Genomic DNA, 20,717 nt, shown 5'->3' with positions numbered 1-20,717 from the left:
GGGAAAAGCCGTTTTTAATAAGATCAGACATGATTTGGCCAGAGTAGAATGGCAGCAGCTACTTTTAGGTAAATCTGCATCAGAGCAGTGGGACTCATTGAAGGAGGAAATAGGGCCAACATATTCCAGTAGAGATAAAGGATGGCACCAACAAATCCAGGGAACCCTGGATGTCAAGGGATATACAGGATTGGATAAAGAGAAAAAGGGAGGTTTATGGCAGATACCAAGGGCTCACAACAGCTGAAGCCCCTAGAGGAGTATAAAATGTGTAGGGGCGAACTTAAAAAGGAAATTAGGAGAGCAAAAAGGGGACATGAAAAAACATTGGCAGGTAAAATAAAAGAAAATCCAAAGTTATTTTACAAGTACTTTAAGAGTAAGAGGATAACTATGGAAAGAGTAGGGCCCGTTAAGGACCATAGTGGTAATTTGTGTGTGGAGCCGGAAGACATAGGTAGGATTCTAAATGAATACTTTATGGCAGAGTTCACAAGTGAGATGGACGACGTGGGTATGGAAATCAGGCAGAAGGACTGTGATATAATTAAAGAAATTAGCATAGAAAGGGAGGAGGTTCTAAGTGGCCTGGCAGGTTTAAAAGTAGATAAATCTCCAGGCCCAGATGAAATGTATCCCAGGCTGTTGAGCGATGCAAGGGAGGAGATAGCGAGGGCACTGGCAATAATTTTCAATACCTCTGGGGCCACAGGAGAGGTGCCAGAGGACTGGAGGACAGCCAATGTGGTACCGTTATTCAAGAAGGGAGGAAAGGATAAACCAGGGGACTACAGGCCAGTCAGTCTAACCTCAGTGATGGGGAAACTATTGGACAGAACTGAGGGACAGAATTAATCTACACTTGGAGAGACAGGGATTAATCAAGGACAGTCAGTATGGTTTTGTTAAAGGGAGGTCATGTCTGACCAATTTGATTGAATTTTCCGAAGAGGTGACCAGGTGTGTAGATGGGGCAATGCATTTGATGTTGTCCACTTGGACTTCAGAAAGGCTTTTGATAAGGTCCCACATGGGAGACTGATAACGAAGGCAAGAGCCCATGGGATCCAACGCAATTTGGCAATCTGGATCCAGAATTGGCTTAGTGGCAGGAAGCATAGGATGATGGTCGAGGCGTGTTTTTGTGACTGGATGTCTGTGTCCAGTGGGGTTCCTCAGGGATCGGTGTTGGGTCACTTGCTGTTTGTGGTAGATATAAACGATTTAGACTTGAAGGTAGGAGGGTTGATCAGTAAATTTGCGGATAACACAAAAATTGGTGGGGTGGTAAATAGTGAGGAGGATAGCCTTAGATTAGAGGAGGATATAGACGGGCTGATCAGTGGAAAATGACATTTAATCTGGATAAGTGTGACTTGGGCAGGACAAACAAGGCACGGGAATATACGATGAATGGTAGGTCCCTGCAAAGTACAGAGGATCAGAGGGACCTTGGTGTGCATGTCCATCAGTCCCTTAAGGTAGCGGGACAGGTAGATAAGGTGGTTAAGAAGGCATATGGGATACTTGCCTTTATTAGCCGAGGCATGGAATATAAGAGCAGGGAGGTTATGCTGGAACTGTATAAAACGCTGGTTAGGCCACAGCTAGAGTATTGCGTGCAGTTCTGGAATCCGCATTATAGGAAGGATGTGATTGCACTAGACAGAGTGCGGAGGAGATTTACCAGGATGTTACCTGGACTGGAGAGTTTTAGTTATGTGGTGAGATTGGATAGACTGGGGTTATTTTCCCTGGAGTAGAGAAGATTGAGGGGGGACATGATTGAGGTGTATAAAATTATGAGGGGCATAGATAGGGTAGACAGGAAGGAACTTTTCCCCTCGGCGGAGGGATCAATAACCAGGGGGCATAGATTTAAGATAAGGGGCAGGAGGTTTAGAGAGGATGTGAGGAAGAATTTTTTCACCCAGAGGGTGGTGGGAATCTGGAACTCTGTCTGAAAGGGTGGTAGAGGCAGAAACCCTCATAACATTTAAGAAGTATTTGGATTTGCACTTGCGATGCCATGGCATACAAGGCTATGGGCCTAGTGCTGAAAAATGGGATTAGAATAGTTAGGTACTTGTTTGACCAGCACAGACTCAATGGGCCGAAGGGCCCTGTTCTGTGCTGTAGACCTCGACGACTCTATGAAAAAGCATACAACTCCGCAAAGATGATTGGACAGGATATAAAGAACGGCAGAGAATGGCTAAAAGGTTAATCAGGAGAAAGAAATTACGAGTATGAGAGGAAGCTAGCTAGAAATGTAAAAACGGATAGCAAGAGTTTCTACAGGTACTTAAAAAGGAAAAGAATAAGTGAAGTGAATGTTGGTCCTCTAAAGAGTGACAATGGGGAGTTAATAGTAGATAATAAGGAAATGGCAGAAGAAATGAACAAATATTTTGCTTCTGTGTTCACTATAGAGGATTTTAAAAAACATTCCAATAATAACTGCAAATCAGGAGGTGAACGGGAGAAAGGAACTTGGTGAAATTGAAATCACTAGGGAAATGGTACTGAGCAAACTGATGGAGCTGTGGGCTGGCAAGTCTCTGGGTCCCAATGGATTGCATCTTGGGGTCTTAAAAGAGGTGGTTAATGCGGTAGTCAATTTGTTGGTGTTAATTTTCCAAAATTCACTAGATTCTGGAAAGGTTCCATCAGATTGGAAAGTAGCAAATATAACCCCCCCTATTCAAGAAGGAAGGGCAGCAGAAAACAGGAAAGGCCAGTTAGCTTGATGTCTGTTGTGGGGAAGCTATTACAATCAATCATCAAGAAGGTTACAGCTGGGCACTTAGAAGAGCTCAAGGCAATCAGGAAGAGTCAGCATGATTTTGTGAAAGGAAAATCATGTTTAACCAATTTATTGGAGTGTTTTTGAAGGAGTAACATGCACAGTGGATAAAGGGGAGCCTGTAAGGCATACTGTACTTGGATTTCCAGAAGGCATTTGATAAGGTGCCACATCAAAGATTATAAAGTAAAATAAAAGTGCATGGTGTAGGGGAAACATATTAGCATGCATAAAGGATTGGCTGGCTGGTAGAAAGCAGAGAGTATGCATAAATGGGTCTTTTTCTGATTGGCAGGATGTGATGAGTGGAATCCCACAGGGGTCTGTACTGGGGCCTCAACTTTTTCCGACTTACATCAATGACTTAGATGAGGGGAGTGAAGGCATGGTAGCTAAATTTGCAAATGACACAAAGATAGGTAGGAAAGTATGTTGTGAAGAGGACATGAGGAGGCTGCAGATGGATTTAGTTAGGTTGAGTGAGTGGGCAAAGATCTGGAAAATGGAGTTTAATGTGGGAAAATGTGAAGTTGTTCACTTTGGCAGGAAGAGCAATAAAGCAGAGTATTACTTAAATGGACAACGGCTGCATAATTCTGAGGTGGAGAGGGATCTAGCTGTTCCAGTACGAGTCACAAAAAGTTAGTATACCAGTACAGCAAGTAATTAAGAAGGTTAATAGAATGCTATCCTTTATTAAGAGATGAATTGAACATAAAATTAAGGATATTATGCTTCAGTTATACAGGGCATTGGTGAGACTGCACCTCGAATACTGTGTGCAGTTTTGGTCTCCTTATTTAAGGAAGGATGTAAATGCATTGGAGGCGGTTCAAAGGAGGATTATTAGATTGATACCTGGAATGAGTGGGTTATCCTAAGAGGAGAAGCTGGACAGACTGGGCTTGTTTCCACTGGAGTTTAGAAGAGTGAGGGCTGATTTGATTGAAGTATATAAGATCCTGAATGGTCTTGACTAGGTGGACATCGAAAGGATGTTTCCTCTTGTGGATGAGTCCAGAACTAGGGGGCACTGTTTTAAAATTAGGGGTTGCCCTTTTAGGACAGAGATGAGGAGAAAGGTTTTCTCTCAGAGAGTTGTGTGACATTGGAATTCTCTGTCTCAGAAGGTGGAGAAGGCGGGGTAATTGAATATTTTTAAGGCAGAGGTAGATAAGGTTCTTGTTAAGCAAGGGAATCAAAGGTTATCGGGGTTAGATGGGAATGTGGAAATCGAAACAAGATGATCAGCCATAATCTTACTGAATGGTAGAGCAGGCTCGAGGGGCCGAATGGTCTACTCCAGTTCCTATTTCTTGTGTTCTTATGAAAGTCAGTGGCAGTGACAGGGTTGCCCCCTGGGGATCTCTACCCAGAGTCAAACAATCTCTTGTTACAGTTAACATTGAGGCATGGCTGGGGGCTGCAGCTACACTCGGAGGGTGACGAAAACCGGGAACAAAGGACCAGGCTTCCCTCTGTCAGCCACTCTCTCGTCCAACAGCTGCTGCAACACAGTGAGTCAGACACCTCACTTTCCCCCCTACCTCTAGTCTCCGGAAAAAATGTTGGGGACGGGGCGGAGGAAGGACAAGCTTGAGAGGAAGCATGAGCTTAGGATAGAGGAGGGCTGAGGGGAGCAAGATGTCAGGAGCTAGAGTTCATCTTAACCATAGATCCACACTTTTCTTTGTTCTTTCATGGGATGGTGTCTCTGGTTAAGACCGCATTTGTTGCCCTTGAACTGAGTGGCTTGCACATTGCTGTGGGTCTGGAGTCACACGTAGGCCAGACTGGGTAAGGATGGGAGATTTCCTTCCCTGGAGGGCATCAGTGAACCAGATGGGTTTTTACAACAATCAACGATAGTTGTTATAATCACATCACTAAGACTAGCTTTCAATTCCAGATCTACTGAATTCAAGTTCTACAGGCTGCCATGATGGGATTTGAACCCAGGCCCCCAGGACATATGTCTGAGCCTCTAGATTACTAGTCTAGTGATATTACCACAACACCACGATCTCCCCCAGATTAATATAATGAATTCAATCCTATTCCAGTTAGTAGATGGGAAGTTCCTATTCTGTCTCAGATTCGTTCTTTAGGTTGAACTTCTTGCAGGGGAATATAAGAGGGCAGCAGAGTACTCACTTCTGACTGGTCCCCGGTAACCACTTGCTGGATAATACATTAAGTCAACTGGCCCACCAATCAGATTGCTGGAAACAGGCTCAGTTTACTTCTTATAAAACATAACTGCAATGCGCAAATAATTGCAGGTCACTGTAATTAGATCTATTCTTCAGTCTGTCATGTGAATATTTAAAAGGACCACAGGATTATGCAAGGCTGGGAAAGAACCTGCGTCCATTCAGCCAGATTGTGTGTCTAGGAAATAACAATGCGATAGCTCTCAATCCTACACATCTGTCCCCCTCCATCCCATTTTTGAGGCTATGTCCATTTGGTGTAAAATATATAGCCATCTTAAACATAATGACGTCTTTCTTATGTGTAGCCTTTACAATTTCAATTCCTTCCTTAATTCCTTGTGTCAGCAGTGGCTCAGTTGGTAGCACATTTGCCTCTGAGTCACAATATTCTGGGTTCAAGTCCCACACCAAGGTTTGAGTACAAAAGTCAAAACTAACACTGCTGTCATTAAACAAAGCTGTCTTTTTGCCTGTTTGGGTAAATGTAAAAGATCCCATGGCATTATTTCGAAGAAGAGTGGGGGCAGTTTTGCCCGGTGTCTTGGCCAATATTTATCATTCAAACAACATCACACACACAAAATAACAGATTATCTGGGTGATTATCACACTGCAGTTATGGGAGTTTGCTGTGTGCAATCTGGCTCCCTTGTTTCCTATATTACAACAGTGACTACACTTCAAAAAGTACATCATTGACTGCAAAGTACTTTGCGACATATGGTGGTTTTGAAAAGTGCTATATAAATGCAAGCCTTTCTTTTTTATATGCAAGATTGCTCCTGAGGATTCTCTCCCAGTTCTCTTCATGTCATGAGATGCAGAATGAAGGGTCAGTATGGTTTAGCAGTGATTTAGTTTCCAATTTGTCTATGATGAATAACATATGAAACTAACCATCAAGGTTTATACAGAAGGAATGCTCCTACATTAGAGGAAGAACCCCAGTCAAGTGCTAAACACTGCCTCGTGATGACAGAAATCCCAGCCCCAGTAGATCATCAATTGTGTTTGTACATCTATCTCTGCAATATAAAATCTATCTTATTTCATAAAATCACACAGCCAGAAGGAGGTCATTGTACTAGTAACCCTGTTGTTTTTTCAGCAATTATTTTAAATGTGTGTCCTCTGCTTGAAAGGGTGGTAGAGGCAGAAACACTCATAACATTTAAGAAGTATTTGGATGTGCACTTGCGATGCCATGGCATACAAGGCTATGGGTCTAGTACTGGAAAATGGGATTAGAATAGTTAGGTACTTGTTTGACGGGCACAGGCTCGCTGGGCCATAGGGCCTTTTTCTGTGCTGTAGACCTCTATGACCTTCTTACCACGACATTACAGAGTGTTGTTGATCTCCAGGAGTGTCCCTGTCCTGGTGTGTGCGCATGCACCAGGTAAGTGAGGCACTGGTATTCCAAAAGCTTTCGCTTGTACATGGCATTGACTGCCATTCTTTCACTCTATCGTGGCTCCCACATGGAGTACCCATAGGTGTGCAACCTGATTCTAAATGTGCATCAAGAAAGGACACCCCAAAAATCTTAATCCTCTCTCTCCCCACCTGCCAAGGTCCCTGCCCTGGGAAGCACTCCTGCCTTTTGAGAACTGACTGGTTGTGAGCTCAAGTCCCACTCCAGAGATTTGAACAGAGACATTCAATTTGACACTCCAGTGTAGCACTGATGGAGTACTGCATTGTAGGAGGAGCCATCTTTCCGATGAGAGGTTAAACCGAGTCCCGTACTGCCCTCTCAGGTGGATGTAAAAGACCTAATGGCTCCATTTCAAAGAAGAGCAGTGAAGATGTCACTGGGGTCAATATTTGCCCCACAAAAACACATTGCTGCTTGTGGGATCTTCCTGTGCACCTAGTGGCCGCAGAGAGCTACGGGACGTCCTAAGGATGTGACAGACGCTATAGAAATGCAAGTCTTTAAAAAATCCAAAGCTGGCGCACTGGTGGGGTGGTTGGGGCGGGGGGGGGGGGTGGCGCAGAGCCGCTTCAGCGGCTTTACATTGTCGCCGGTATCGAGCTATCAGCCGGCTCAGTGAAAGCACCCCCTCCCCCCCCCCCCATATACTGAGAGGAAGACCCAGTCCCAGAGGCTTAGGCCTCCCTCGAATTCCCGCTGATCACTTACGCCACACAAAACACCCGGTCCTCCGCTCGATGTCTTACCGCTCCAGTACCGCGCTCAGGCACACGAAACTCACCTACTAAGCCCACCCTCCTCTCCGACCCCAACTACCGCGCACTGACCCTGCCCACCGCGCAGAGCCGGCGCAACACCCACTGACCCCGCCCACCTCTCTCACCCCAGCTACCGCGCACTGACCCCGCCCACCGCGCAGAGCCGGCGCAACACCCACTGACCCCGCCCACCTCTCTCACCCCAGCTACCGCGCACTGACCCCGCCCACCGCGCAGAGCCGGCGCAACACCCACTGACCCCGCCCACCTCTCTCACCCCATCTACCGCGCACTGATCCCGCCCGCCTCTCTGACACCCATCCACTGCGCACTGACCCCCACCTACCGCGCATACGGACTCGAATCGTCAGCTGTGCTCTTCTCCGCCGATGCTGCCAGACCTGCTGAGTTTTTCCAGGTTATTCTGTTTCTGTTTTCGCACCGCGCACTGAGCCCGCCCACCTCGCACTGAGCCCGCCCAACGCGCACCGACCCCACCTACCACACACTGACCCCGCCCACCGCGCACTGACCCGGCCCACCGTGGACTGATCCCGCCCGTCGCGCACTGAGCTCACCCTCCTCTCTGTCCCCGCCCACCGCGCACTGACCCGGCCCACCGTGCACTGAGCCCGCCCATCGCGCACGGAGCTCACCCTCCTCTCTGACCCCGCCCTCCTCTCTGACCCCACCCACCGCGCACTGACCCGGCCCACCGTGCACTGAGCCCGCCCATCGCGCACGGAGCTCACCCTCCTCTCTGACCCCGCCCTCCTCTCTGACCCCACCCACCGCGTACTGACCCGGCCCACGGCGCACTGACCCCGCTATTAAAGCGTTGCCAGGGCAGAGCCAAGGTAAAGGTACAAATACTAGAATTTTGTCTAGAAGGTCTCTGAGCATCAGTGAATAGAATCTCATCCAGTCTTAAAAATAGAGCCAAGCCATTCAGAAATGAAATTAAACTGCGTTTTTTCAGACGAGTGTGGTGGAAAACAGGGGCCCTGTCCCTCCATTGAGACCAGGCCAATTGAAATGTTCAAAACTGATTGATCAATGGATGTTAGAAATAGAAATTGTGGAAATTTGGGCACTGATGAAGACCATTCAGCCCATCATGTGGGTGCCAGCTGAGAAAGAGCTATCCAGTCTAATCCCAGATTCCAGCTCTTGACCAGACTATGGCCCTTCCAGTGCATATCCAAGTGCTTTTATTTTAAATACTATTCATGTTTCTGCCTTCACCACTCTTTCAGCATCGCACCTTATGACTCATTGGTGGTGGAGTAATTTTACCTGTGCGTTACGAGCGGCATCTCAGCCTCTCTCATGAATTTTCCTTCATTTCAGTGGAAAGGAAAATGGGGCAGGGCGTGTCACAGGTGGTCGATCAGACATCAATCTTTAATCTCTCACCGAGACTGAACGAGTCCAATCAGTTAGCATTCTGATCCAGAGTTCGGTCTCAGCTATGGCTCAGTTGGTCACACTCTTGGCTCTGAATCCTAAAATTGTGGATTCAAATCCCGTTCCAGAGACTTGAGCGCAAAATCTCAGCTACCACTCCTGTGCGGTCCTGAGGAAGCAAAGGCAGTTGAATGATGTTCAGATACAGAAAGGACTGCTCTTGTTGCTTATATATATTTCCAGCATTTTCTGTTTTCATTTCAGATTCCCAGGCATTTTTCTTTCTTATACCTTCAGTAACTATAACTCCTGTGTGCTGTGTTACTGAGCCATATTGAGCAGTCAAATCTCACCTGCATTCAATTCCTGGTCTTTCCTGATTTAACTGATCTCAGCCAGGGCAACAATCATAAACATTAGATTTATTGAGTGCCTTACATTTTTCAAAGCACTGCAAATTCAGTTGCTGTTATTACCCACACACCACTGGGCTGGTGCCTACTTAAATTTCTGCTCAAATCTCCACTCAAACCACCAAATTGTATCTTGGCTTAGCTTTTTATCTAAAGAATGGCATCTCCTACTGGGAACCATTCATTCATTACTGTACTGGAGTGTCACCTTCATTATATCCTGGAGTGGGGCTTGAACTCACAACCTAGAGGTTAGAGTACTTTTCAAGAAGCAAAGCTAACAGCTATGAGCAATATAATTGGCCTTGGGACCGCGTTAAGGGGAGGAAAGTTAGCTAAGTTTCTTCATTCTGACTGCTATTTCATTATGCCTCTGGGAATTGTAGTATTAGGGTGTTCAGGATGAAAAGAATTAATGTGGGACTGGGAAACAGTACTGCCCACAGGATGATGTAAAAGAGAGTCGCATGATTGTAATAGTACTGTAGTAGTCTGCTAGGAATCTGGATGGAGATAGCTCATGGCTAGGACTGAAGAAGCCTACTGACTTGTATTTATGTACATAGTTATGTTCCATAATAAATAGTTACAGTCAGACATCCGAGCCTTTGAACCTCTCCCTTAGACAATTACAAAAATATACAACAGGAATTGCCTCTGTGAAGTTAAAGGCAAATGCTTGCGTTTGGCATTTTTATTACCACCAAGTGACCTCTGACTAAGAAACTATATTGGCATAGATGAGAAGTAAAGACAGGATTGGGGTTGCCATTGTTAATCTACAGGCTCTTAGCTGTGGTTCAGTGTGTATCACTCTTGCCCGTGACTCTGAAGGCTATGGATTTAACTACCGCTCCAGGGACTTAAGCTCAAAATCTAGGCTAACACTCCCAGTCCAATGCTGAAGGAATGCTGCACTGTTGGAAGTGCTGTCTTTTGGGTTAAACACTAAATTGCCACCCCTTCCACTCTCAAAGGTGTCTCATAAAATGTCCCGTCTCACTATTTTGAAGAAGAGCAGGGGGGTTATCCCCAGTGTCCTGGCCAATACTTTTCCCTCAATCAACATCACAAAAATAGATTATCTGCTCATTTTCACAGTGGCTGTTTGTGGGAGTTTGCTATGTGCAAATTGGCTGCTGTTTTCCCTACATTACATTAGTGACAATACTTCAAAGGTACTTCATTGGCTGCAAAACACTTCAGGACCAAAGGGGCCCAGGCCTGGGGGCCTTCATTCATCAGGAGACAATTGGGAGAGGCAGCAGCAGAGAGCGGACCTGCTTGGATCCTGCAGAGGAGAGAATAAACCAAAACCCAGGCTAGAGTAAAGTGACATGAGGTAAGCTTTTTCATGCAGCAAGTGGCACTGCCTGAGAATGTAGTGGAGGCCAGTTCAATCAAGACATTCCAAAAGAAATTAGTTGTTATCTGAAAAGGAAGAATGTGCAGGTTACGGGAGAAATCCATTACAAAATAAAAGCAGATTATTTGGCTATTTATCTCACTGCTGTTTGTACCATGTACCACCTGTACAAAATGACTACATTTCAACAGTGACTACACCTTAAAAAAGTACTTCATTGTCTGTAAAGTGTTTTGGGATGTCCTGAGAGGCACTATATAAATGAAATTCTTTTTAAAAGTGAGGGGATATATTATCATTAGATCAAGGTCAACAGCACTGGGTGAATTGCTCATCCAGAGAGCCACACAGAGAACCAAAGTACCTCCATCTGCGCTGTTACAATTCTGTTTTCTGATGTCCTGAGATTGTGAAGGATGCTACATAAATGCAAGTCTTTCTTTTCGTAACTTGCAGATTTGCCACTGAGTTATGACATCAGAGAGATACCAGTGCCTGTGAAACTCTGTAAGAGTCTTTAGAGAGAGGAAAATGCAAAGTTTTGGATATCTCCCACTTGAAAGCTTTTTGTTTATGTGTTTAGGCACTTTGCTTCCTACAGAAATAATCCTGAGAAGCCAAACGGCATTTTTTTTCTTAATTCTTTGTTACATTAGTGGCTAAACCATGTCAGCTGGTGAAAGGCTGAAGATACAGCTGTTCAGAAAGGAAGTCATTAGGCTGTTGCCAAGAATCAGTCACCAGAGGACAGGGTAGTGGACTAAAAGTATTCAGATTTCCAGTAAAGTTATTCAGGGTGAGCTGGTCACTAGTTTGAAAACTGGACTTTACATTTTAGACCCTTTAAGAGTTGGGAATTTTTGTGAGGATCTGCTCCCAGCAGAAGGTCTCCCTTGACAGCTGCACAGAATTGGACATGGAGATTCACAGCATTCCTGAATTTCCAAACACTGAAGTTAAACACTGGAAAATCAGGAGCACTGGGAATCTAGCGAATTGATCTCTTCATCCGATTCTCCGGTGAATGAGGCTCTCAACTGGGCGTTGTTAACAGGGTCCAAGCTGGTTGGTGGACGGAAACCAGGACACAGAGCTTTTCTTTATTGAGAGAGTTCATTGACTTCTTCAATGTCATAGCTCTCCTCCCACTCAACCCAGTGTCCCAACTGTCCCCTATTTATATGTGCTCAAAGACAATCAATACCCATCACCTGTTTCTCTTAACCTTAACAATGTAACTGACTTGCCATTAACAAACCTTAACAATGCAATTGATACAACATGAAGAAACATTAACAATGTAATTGACATGACATTAAGAAACATTAACAATGTAATTGACATGACATTAAGAAACATTAACAATGTAATTGACATGGCCTTAGCAGGCGTAGAGCCTCAACAAATTTCCCTGTAAATGTTTTAAAATTAGTTACTGAGATATGCTTAGAGAGCTGGATTTATGTACTATAGAGCAGTGTAAACTTAGAGATGATCTATAAAGGTCTATTAAATAATGAAAAGGCTGGGTTGTATGCTTGTTGATAGGTTTAAAAGACTCGGGTGTACCAGTTTTCAGGCATGTAAGCTACGTGGATATAGGAATAGACTGGATGTTGGCTGTTTCATTTTTCCTCAAAAGTAGTGAGCCTCTGGAATACATTGCCAGTTGGTGCAGTGTGTTCTGACTCTCAGTATCACTTCAAGAGCGAGCTCAAGTAGTTCGTAGCTGGGACAGAGACTGGATCATTTAGAAGACAAGTGGAATAGCGGATGATGTGCACATGGTCACCGTATTATCCTCGACTGGCTTCGATTGCCTGATGGTAGTGATTTTCCAGAATTTCTTTCCCTATTGTCCCAGGCTGTACTTTTCCCTCTCCCAGGAGATCATATACTTGAGGTTGGATAGGAGGTATCTAGCCATGATGCTCCAGACATTATGATGAGGCTTGGTGAACCAGCTGGTCTTCTTTGTAAGTCCATTACAAAATAAAAGCAGATTATCTGGCTACTTATCTCATTGCTGTTTGTACCATGCTGTGAACAAAATGACTACATTTCAACAGTGACTATGCTTCAAAAAAGTACTTCACTGTCTGTAAAGCATCCTGGGATGTCCCGAAGGGCACTAGGTATATAGAATTATTTTTTTCTAAAACAGAGGGGATATATTACAATTAGAGAAAGGTCAATCCAGAGCAAAATCAGGGAGTGTTTCTCCCACACAAAGGGCAGTAGTCCTTTGAAATTCTCCCCAACTAAATATCGTTGGGGGACAATTGGAGCTTTCCAGACTGGAACAGATAGATTTTTATGTTAAGTGCCTTTACGTATATGGAGCAAAGGTGATAAAATGGAGACAAGTTGCAAATCAGCCATGGTCCAGTTTAGTTTCTGGCCAATGGTAACCCCCAGGACATTGAAAGTGGGGGATTCAATGATGGTAATGCCATTGAATGTCAAGGGGTGATGGTTAGATTCTCTCTTGTTGGAGATGGTCATTGCCTGGCATTTTTGTGGTGCAAATGTAATTTGCCACTTATGAGCTGAAGCCCGTATGTTGTCCAGCTCTTGCTGCATTTGGACATGGACTGCTTCAGTATCTGAGGAGTCATGAATGACGTTGAACATTGTGCAATCATCAGCGAACATCCCCTCTTCTGACCTTATGATGAAGGGGAAAGTCATTGATGAAGCAGCTGAAGATGCTTGGGCCTAAGACACGACCTGAAGAACTCCTGCAGTGATGTCCTGGAACTGAGATGATTGACCTCCAACAACTACAACCATCTTCCTTTGTGCTGGGCATGACTCCAACCAACAAAGAGTTTTCCCCCGATTCCCATTGACTCCAGTTTTGCTGGGGCTTCTTGATGCTATACCCAGTCAAATGCTGCCTTGATGTCAAGGGCAGTCACCCTCATGTCACCTCTGGAGTCCAACTCTTTTTTCCATGTTTGGACTAAGGCTGTAACAAGATCAGGAACTGAGTGCAGCAAGGAGATGAGAGAAGGCACTAAAGTAATTGCACTCCTTGCACCAGTTGATGCCACGTAATCTGAAAATAATTTGCCCCACCAAGCCGTGCCCTGGATTCATCCTCACCCTTGTCCCAACTTGCCCCTGTCCCAGCCCCACCCTGAGCCCTGCTTCCCGCAGGTCCCTCTCCTCCATTCGGATCAGGGATGTGGGGAGAGTTGCTCACTCTGTCCTTCAAAATAAGACCTAATTCAAAGGTCTGGCTAAGCTGTATTGTAAGACTTTATTACGACATGCAAGCTAATGTCCCTTTGCACCAGTCATTTGAGTCTGAAGATCTTAATGTTTTGTGGAACAGTCCACCTTTAAGTAGCTCTTGAGTCAAACAGGAAATGAAATTAAACAAATGACCTTTGACCCTCTTCAAACAATGATACATTTAGTAGCTGTGAGGAAGGGGAGTTGCAGTTGAGAATTCTGTGGGAAGATGCCAGGTACAGTCTCCAGTACTTACTTCAGGAGGACCAGCCTCTTCTGGATATCTGTTATCACTGGATCCTTTGGGTATTACACTGTACGTCTGTTTGGAAATGCATCTTTTGGCTGTTGCCCTGCTTTGCAGCATTTCTCTCATTGATGAGGACAGCAAGTTAGGCCCTGAAGTCTGTAGAGGTGGGGTAAGAATTTGCAGAGGGGCCTTCGCGTACATGGACCGCAACCCCAAACTGGGAACCTTGTGGGCTGCAGGGAATAAAATAAGGTCGTGAGGACTCGAAACGTCAACTCTTTTCTTCTCTGCCGATGCTGCCAGACCTGCTGAGTTTTTCCAGGTAATTCTGTTTTTGTTTTGGATTTCCAGCATCCGCAGTTTTTTTGTTTTTAAAATAATTTGTGATCATCTCTTTCTCGTTCAAGCAAGTGCCTGGCAATACTGGCAATATTCCCCAGGTTTGGAGGGATTCTGATGTCAGGGTCTGGCAGGGTACCCAGCGCCTTGTGGCTGGGTGATGAGAGAAGGCACTAAAGTAATTGCACTCCTTGCACAGTTGTGTACCAAATGTAGCTGGGGTTGGCAAAGCATGCAAGGAGGTGGGAGGGAGTGGGGGCAGAAGTTCCAACCCCAATGGGCATTCCCCTTCCCCATGCCAGTTAATGAGAAGGGTCTGTGGGGATGGGAGAGTGCATAGCTGAGGCTTTGCACCAGCTCTCTTCCCCTCCAAATGTTTCCACACCACACTCGCCAAACCGCCCCCCCCCCCCCCCTCCACCGTGTCCCATATTCTAAGATAGTGCCTGTTGCAGGGCTTAGCTCCACTGCTGATTCTGCCCACTCCAGCTCCACTCCTCATTCAACTGGTGATTCATCACTCAACAACAACAACTTATATTTTTGTAGCACCTTTAACATATTAAAATGTCACAAGGCACTTCTTAGAAGTGTTATATTAGAAAAATTAGATCCTGAGTTATATAAGGTGATATTAGGGGCCAATGACCCAAAACTTAGTCAAAGACTAAGGACAGTTTTAAGAACTATCTTGAAGAAAGAAAGAGGCAGAGAGGAGTAGGGAGGGAATTCCAGAGCTTAGGGCCTGGATAGCTGAAGGCATAGCCTCCAATGATTAAATCAAGGTTAAAATCAAGGATGCTCAAGAGGCCAGAATCAGAGGGGTGCAGATACTTCAGAGGAGTTTGGAGCTAGAGGAGATTGTAGGGATAAAGAGGGGAGAGGCCATGGAAGGAGTTGAAAACAAGGACGAGGATTTTAAAAGTAGGGTGTGGCTTGACCAGAAGCCAATGTAAGTCAGTGAGAACAGGGATGAGGGGTGAATGGGACTTGGTGCGAGTGAGGACACAGGCTGCAGAATTTTGGCTGGCCTTAACTTAACACAGAATAGAATGTGGGAGGGCAGCCACAAGTGTGTTGGAATAGTCAAGCTAGAGTTAACAGAGGCATAAATGAAGGTTTCGAAGCAGATAATCTGAGGCAAGGATGATCCAGGCAATGTCAAGAAGGAAGAAGGAGGTGGTCTTAGTGATAGCACGGATATGCAGTTGGAAGCTCATCTCTGGGTCAAACATGCGAACAGTCTCATACAGTTGCCAGGGAGAGGGATGGAGTCGGTAGCTAGGGAATGGAGTTTGGAGTGGGAATAGAAGACAATGGCTTCAATCTTCCCAATATTTAATTGGAAGAAATTTCTGCTCATCCAGTGAGGCGTGGTAAGGTTGCAAGACAGAGGTTTAAGAAGGTGGGTTGCTGTAGCTAAAAGAAGCCATTCTAGGATGATCCTGGGTTGCGAGCAGTTTTAGCAAAGAGAAGGACCTGATGCTGTTTTATGTGTTCCAGGCAGATCTGGTGTTGGATGCTTAACCAGTTGTCTGCCATATCCTTTCAAGCCCAGGAATTTGGAGCCAAGTTTCAGAGAAGATCTAGCTCTAGATTGTTGAGATATTTTCCACAGCTGACAGAGTAAAGAAGAGCAGCCGATTAGAGACAGAAGCTCAGTCTTACAGTTTGTTCCAAACCAGTGCAGAAGCGGTGTTGATGCCCAGAAAAATCCAGAAATGTGAAGGCAGATTTGAGAAAATCTACGTCCAGGTCTTTTCCAGATCTTCTCCGGATCTTACAAGGTAAGGTCGGGGGGATAGGATTTAATCTAACAGACAGGGGCCGTTTAAGCTAATAGTTAACTTTGAGTTTGGCCTAACATGCTGCCACTGTTAGAACCCAGAAGAATTAGAGGGCAGCACAAGGCCCTGGATTGAAGTGCACGGTGAGGCATTCCCTAGAAAGCTGACTGCCCAGGAGCCATTTTGGATCCAATGGGGTAACAGGGACTATTCAGCTGTGGTCTTGTATCAAGACCTGGTTGAACCCGGTCTTCAATTTGCTATCCATGCATTTTGCACAGGGAGAATCGTTGGATGGGAATTAGGAATGAGATTCTGTCTGCTTTTCTTCCACCTCATCCTCTCCTCTCCACCAAAAAGTGACTGAGTTGCGTGGAGTTGTTGTATCAGGGGAAAAGTGGCCCCATAATTGCTGTTTGTATTTGTGGAACACAGGAAACGACCTTATGCAAAATTTACATCACAGAAACTGGCCATTCAGCCTAACTAGTCCAGGCTGGTGTTTATGCTTCACATGAGCTTTCTCCCACACTACTTCTTCATCTAACCCTATCAGCATATCCTTCTGTTTGCATCTTTTTCATACACTTATCTAGCTCTGCCTTAAATGCATCTATGCTATTTGCCTCAACTGCCCCTTGTGGTAGTGAGTTCCACATCCTTAACACTGCCCGGGTAAAGGTGTTTCTCCTGAATTCCTCATTGTCTTTGTTTATTCCTCTGCAAATCATGTCTCATTCTTTTTTCCAGTTGCTGATGTTTTGGCCGCAGAGTGTACCATACAAGAGCCTGGGACCCTGGGGTAGCTTCTCCAAGTACCTGGTGGACAACTATCACCCCTACTTGTATATTGGGTAAGTCCTGGGTGTGTGCTATGCCCTCTGCCTACCCACACCTCTCCCCACCTCCCCTCCTCCACCAACCTCAAATCCTGGCAGTCTGGTCCTTGAAGCCTGGGTCCCTCGGTTCTCTTTGAGTTCATGTCTTTTACTCACTCTCTGCCCTAAGTGAATCTTGTGGAACTAGGGGTTGGGAAAGGGGCTGCTCTTGGAGCTTTCACCTCATTGGTGGATAAATCCCTGAATCAGATTGCTGAGAGGATCTATTGGGATCTGCAACCTGAGAATTAATAGGAACAAGGACTGTAATTTCAGTGTTGTCCCAGTTGCCCCCATCCAGGCTCCATGGACATATACAGCTCACAAAAGTAAGAACGTGACACTCGGGTGCCCTTTTTTCCTTAATTCCTTAATCCTGGAATCTTCCACAGACAAACACACACACACACATGCCAGGAACTTGCCTGGCTGGTACCATGTTCTGTAGGAAAAGAAAATTCCAAGGAATGATGTCCCTTTTAAGAAGGTTGAAGCTAGTGACAATATTGCCTGGAAATGTGGTCATGTGACCTCCCTGACCCTCCTGAGGGGGCTCTCCCTGTCATTAGGACATTCTGTCATGGTGGGATTGTGTTACTGCTAGCTGGCTGTCACAGTTTTTTAATAAACATCGTTTCAAGATGTGTGCAAGCTGGCTAACATTGGTTGCCTATTCCAAGTTGCCCTTGAGAAGGTGTTGATGAGCAGTCCATGTGGTGAGGGTACATCCACAGTGCTGTTACGTGGGGTTGTTCCCATGTGCATGCTGCCCTTGTTCTTCTAGGTCATGCAGATTGGGTGTTTGGGAGTTGCTGTTGAAGAAGCCTTGGCGAGTTGGTGCGATGCATCCTATAGAATAGATGGCACACACTGCAGCCACAGTGCGCCAGGTGATGGAGGGAGTGGGTGTTGAAGCCAAATCAGCACTTTAATCTTTAACTGAACAGCAAGTTGAAAAGGTGGAGAGAGTTGTACAGGTCCTCTTTGCCAGAAGTTGGCCTGAGGTTCAGCCACATGAGTGGGCTGTCCGGTGCTGTTGGCTTGTGCTTCATGAGGCAGGAGGGTGTGAATGGAAACAATGAACCAGTCTAATTGCATCATGTTTATTAGTGTGTATGTGTTTATTTCAAATCTTTTACAGATACTGGTTGGTCTGGGTTCTTCACCTTGCTGAAGCACTGTACAGTGTCAAACTCTGCAGGTGAGGCTGCTTCATATCTGTTCTATTCCGGAAAATCAGTTGGTAAAGGATAGAACCAGAGCCAATCTTTTCGCACACTTTCGTAAGCTTTTATTTAGAGTTACACATTACAAGCATGCATCTCCAAACCTAACTATCAGATTTTTAGTCTGCATCTATTTAAGGGGGCTCAAGTGAATCCCCACCACCGGCGCACAATTCAACACAATTAATATAAAATTAATGATATCTTCTGGTTAACCCAACTTTGCCATCCTGTTTGTTAGGTGTAAATTTGTTACTTGTAGAGCTGAAGGATAACCACTTGGGTGGAACACTTCTCATTTTGAGGATATAGTATCTGTAGCCAGTAACCCCAGGTCAATTAAAATATGTACATACATGTAATTTAATCCTTGGGTCAACCCCATTCTCAGAAGAGCATTCCTTTTACTAACCCGCTGGTTAACTTTTCCATCTCCCACTCATGTGATCTTTCTCAACGAGATTGCCAATTTGTGCATTCGGGACAGTTTTGCATTGTGACTGGCAAACATGTTTCACATGGGAATCTTATATCAAGGGGATGGAGGAGACTTGCTATCGATAAATTAGGCTATATTTGGACCCGCATCCCAGAGGCCCTTTGCTTTCTAGCCTGGCCTCTTGCTGCACACTCCCCCGGAGCTGCTGCTGAACAGTGGCAACACCCATTAGAGTATGTTCACCAGAAAGTATGTACAGGCAGCTCTGGGTCAATGTCCCTCTTGTCCTCTTGTGGATTACCACATGGAAGATGAGGTGTGTGGATCCTTGTCCTGTCACTATGCAGTGAGCAAGTTCTCAGATCCCCAAGGCATGAGGTTGAGCATTGGCTATTGGTGGAATACTCAACCTCAGGGCACACCTCTGCTGAGCAAGTGAGTGTCCATGTCACTGCTGCTCTGTCAGTTAAGGAAATCGCACATGATGGTGATGTGGTTGAAAGGACAAGTTTAAAAATTAGCAACTTAGAATCACCTCTAGAGTAATAGAGTTAGTTTGGAACACGATTGTTGGATAAATGGTGCATATCTAGATTGGGGGAGCATATAAACAGGAGTAGGTAATTTAGCCCTTATGGGCATAGCTTCAGGAATAGGCCATTCTTCAGTTAGATCATTATTGATCTGTACCTCAACTCCATTTATCCATCTTAGTTTCATATCCCTTGATAGCCTTCCCTAACAAAAACCAGGGTAAAACATATTTTACAGCTGAAATATTCCAATTCTAACGCAGGTTGAGATGGGGTACTATACCTACAACTGCAGGCCAGGAACATTGGCTGCTGTGTTTCCTACTTTACAATAGTGACTATACTTAAAGAATACTTTATTGGCTGTAAAACTCTTTGGGAATTTCTGAGGCCATGAAGGGCAGTAGACAAATGCAAGTTCTTTGTCTCCTCAAATTGTCGTGCCAGAGATTTTGTTTCCCTCAAGAACAGAGATTTAATGTTGTTCTGTAATGTGACCCAGAGACATTAAAATCAATATAAGATCAAGAGTAATCTATCTTCTATTGATAACTCCAGCGGGACTGATGATTTGCTCAAGGTGGACCTCTCCTTGGAGTCCTGCATGATTGACATCCAGCGGTGCCCAAGATAGAATCAACAATGACCAGAATTGCTGGAACATTCCCTTTGTTCTTTCTGGGCGTGGGACGTTTACCAGTGCTTCCCTTGATGATTTACAAATGAGATTTTAAAGATGTTTTATTAAATTTAATCTTACCCTGTGACAATTCACCAATGAGCTTTTCTGAGCTGGGCTTTGTTACGGGCCCTGATCGATGGCACTGGATTTTCTGATGGTTATTATGGTATTGCAGGAGCGACTTGGAGTTTAAGAATTCAAATCCTACCATCGGCTAATTTGGCTAATCAGCCAAAAACTGATTGTGTTAATTTGCCAGATTATTTTTTAAAGATTCTGCTGTGGCCTAATCTGCGCACCACCCCCCCCCCCCCCCCCCCCCCCCCCCCACCCCCGCCGCCCCGCCACCGTGGGATGAACATAACGCGTGGACAAACTGCCAGCCGGAAGTCTTTTCCAAGAAAAGTCTGTGCTGAACATTCCGGCTGAATTACTTTCCCAAACCTTCCTGTGCTAGTAATTTTCCCCGGGGCAGCTGTAGGTGTGCTACAATGGACCCGGGCACTCCTGGGTTAAGGAAGGGAAAATTATTCTGGGTTCCTGTTCCTGCTTGTTGTCCAGGGATAACAGCTGGAAGTGACTGTGTCTGGATATTGGATAGATGGGATAGGACTTGCTGGGTGACACCTTTCAGGATAGTATAGCCCCCCTGCCACTTAGTTTCACACGTGAAGAATGTCCACTTGGCTGAGCTACTGAACGGTGGGCGACACCCCTGGAATTATACACCACAAAAAGAACACAAATCATAGCAGGATAACGCTCAAGTTGTGGAGATCAGTGTAACCCATAGGTTTCAAATCATTCCTCTGCTCGCTGACCTACATTGGCTCCTGGTCAGACCATGCCTCAATTTTCAAATTCTCATCCTTGTTTTCAAGTGCGTCCATGGAACTTGAGAACACCCCTCCCTACTTCCCCTAACCCCACAATTCTCTG

The 20,717-nt window shown here is 45.2% G+C and overlaps 2 protein-coding genes across 13 annotated transcripts in view; one reads left to right on the top strand and one right to left on the bottom strand.

Moving 5' to 3' along the window:
* The window catches only part of LOC121270706 (CUE domain-containing protein 2-A-like), a 60,404-nt gene extending 52,695 nt beyond the window's left edge, over positions 1-7,709 (bottom strand). The window contains exon 1 of one of the 3 annotated variants that reach the window (XM_041176051.1): positions 7,565-7,709. The gene's annotated coding sequence lies outside the window, so the exon portion shown is untranslated. Of the gene's footprint in view, positions 1-7,168; positions 7,316-7,564 lie in introns of those variants that run through there. The other 2 variants (XM_041176052.1, XM_041176054.1) reach the window with 2 other exon arrangements.
* The window catches only part of tmem254 (transmembrane protein 254), a 52,450-nt gene continuing 38,550 nt past the window's right edge, over positions 6,818-20,717 (top strand). For 2 of the 10 annotated variants that reach the window (XR_005941595.1, XM_041176058.1), the window contains exons 1-3: positions 13,802-13,960; positions 16,771-16,874; positions 18,040-18,099. Coding sequence is in view for 8 of the 10 variants with exons in the window: in XM_041176058.1 (XP_041031992.1) it covers positions 13,874-13,960; positions 16,771-16,874; positions 18,040-18,099 (251 nt within the window). In the remaining 2 variants the exon portion in view is untranslated. Of the gene's footprint in view, positions 6,953-13,794; positions 13,961-13,988; positions 14,217-14,288; positions 14,412-15,748; positions 16,021-16,770; positions 16,875-18,039; positions 18,104-20,717 lie in introns of those variants that run through there. The other 8 variants (XM_041176063.1, XM_041176060.1, XM_041176065.1 and 5 more) reach the window with 8 other exon arrangements.

Source organism: Carcharodon carcharias, chromosome 28 (genome assembly GCF_017639515.1).
Source record: "Carcharodon carcharias isolate sCarCar2 chromosome 28, sCarCar2.pri, whole genome shotgun sequence".
NCBI lineage: Eukaryota > Metazoa > Chordata > Chondrichthyes > Lamniformes > Lamnidae > Carcharodon > Carcharodon carcharias.
The sequence above is the reverse complement of the archived record's forward strand: the minus strand, read 5'-3'. Positions and strand labels throughout refer to the sequence as shown.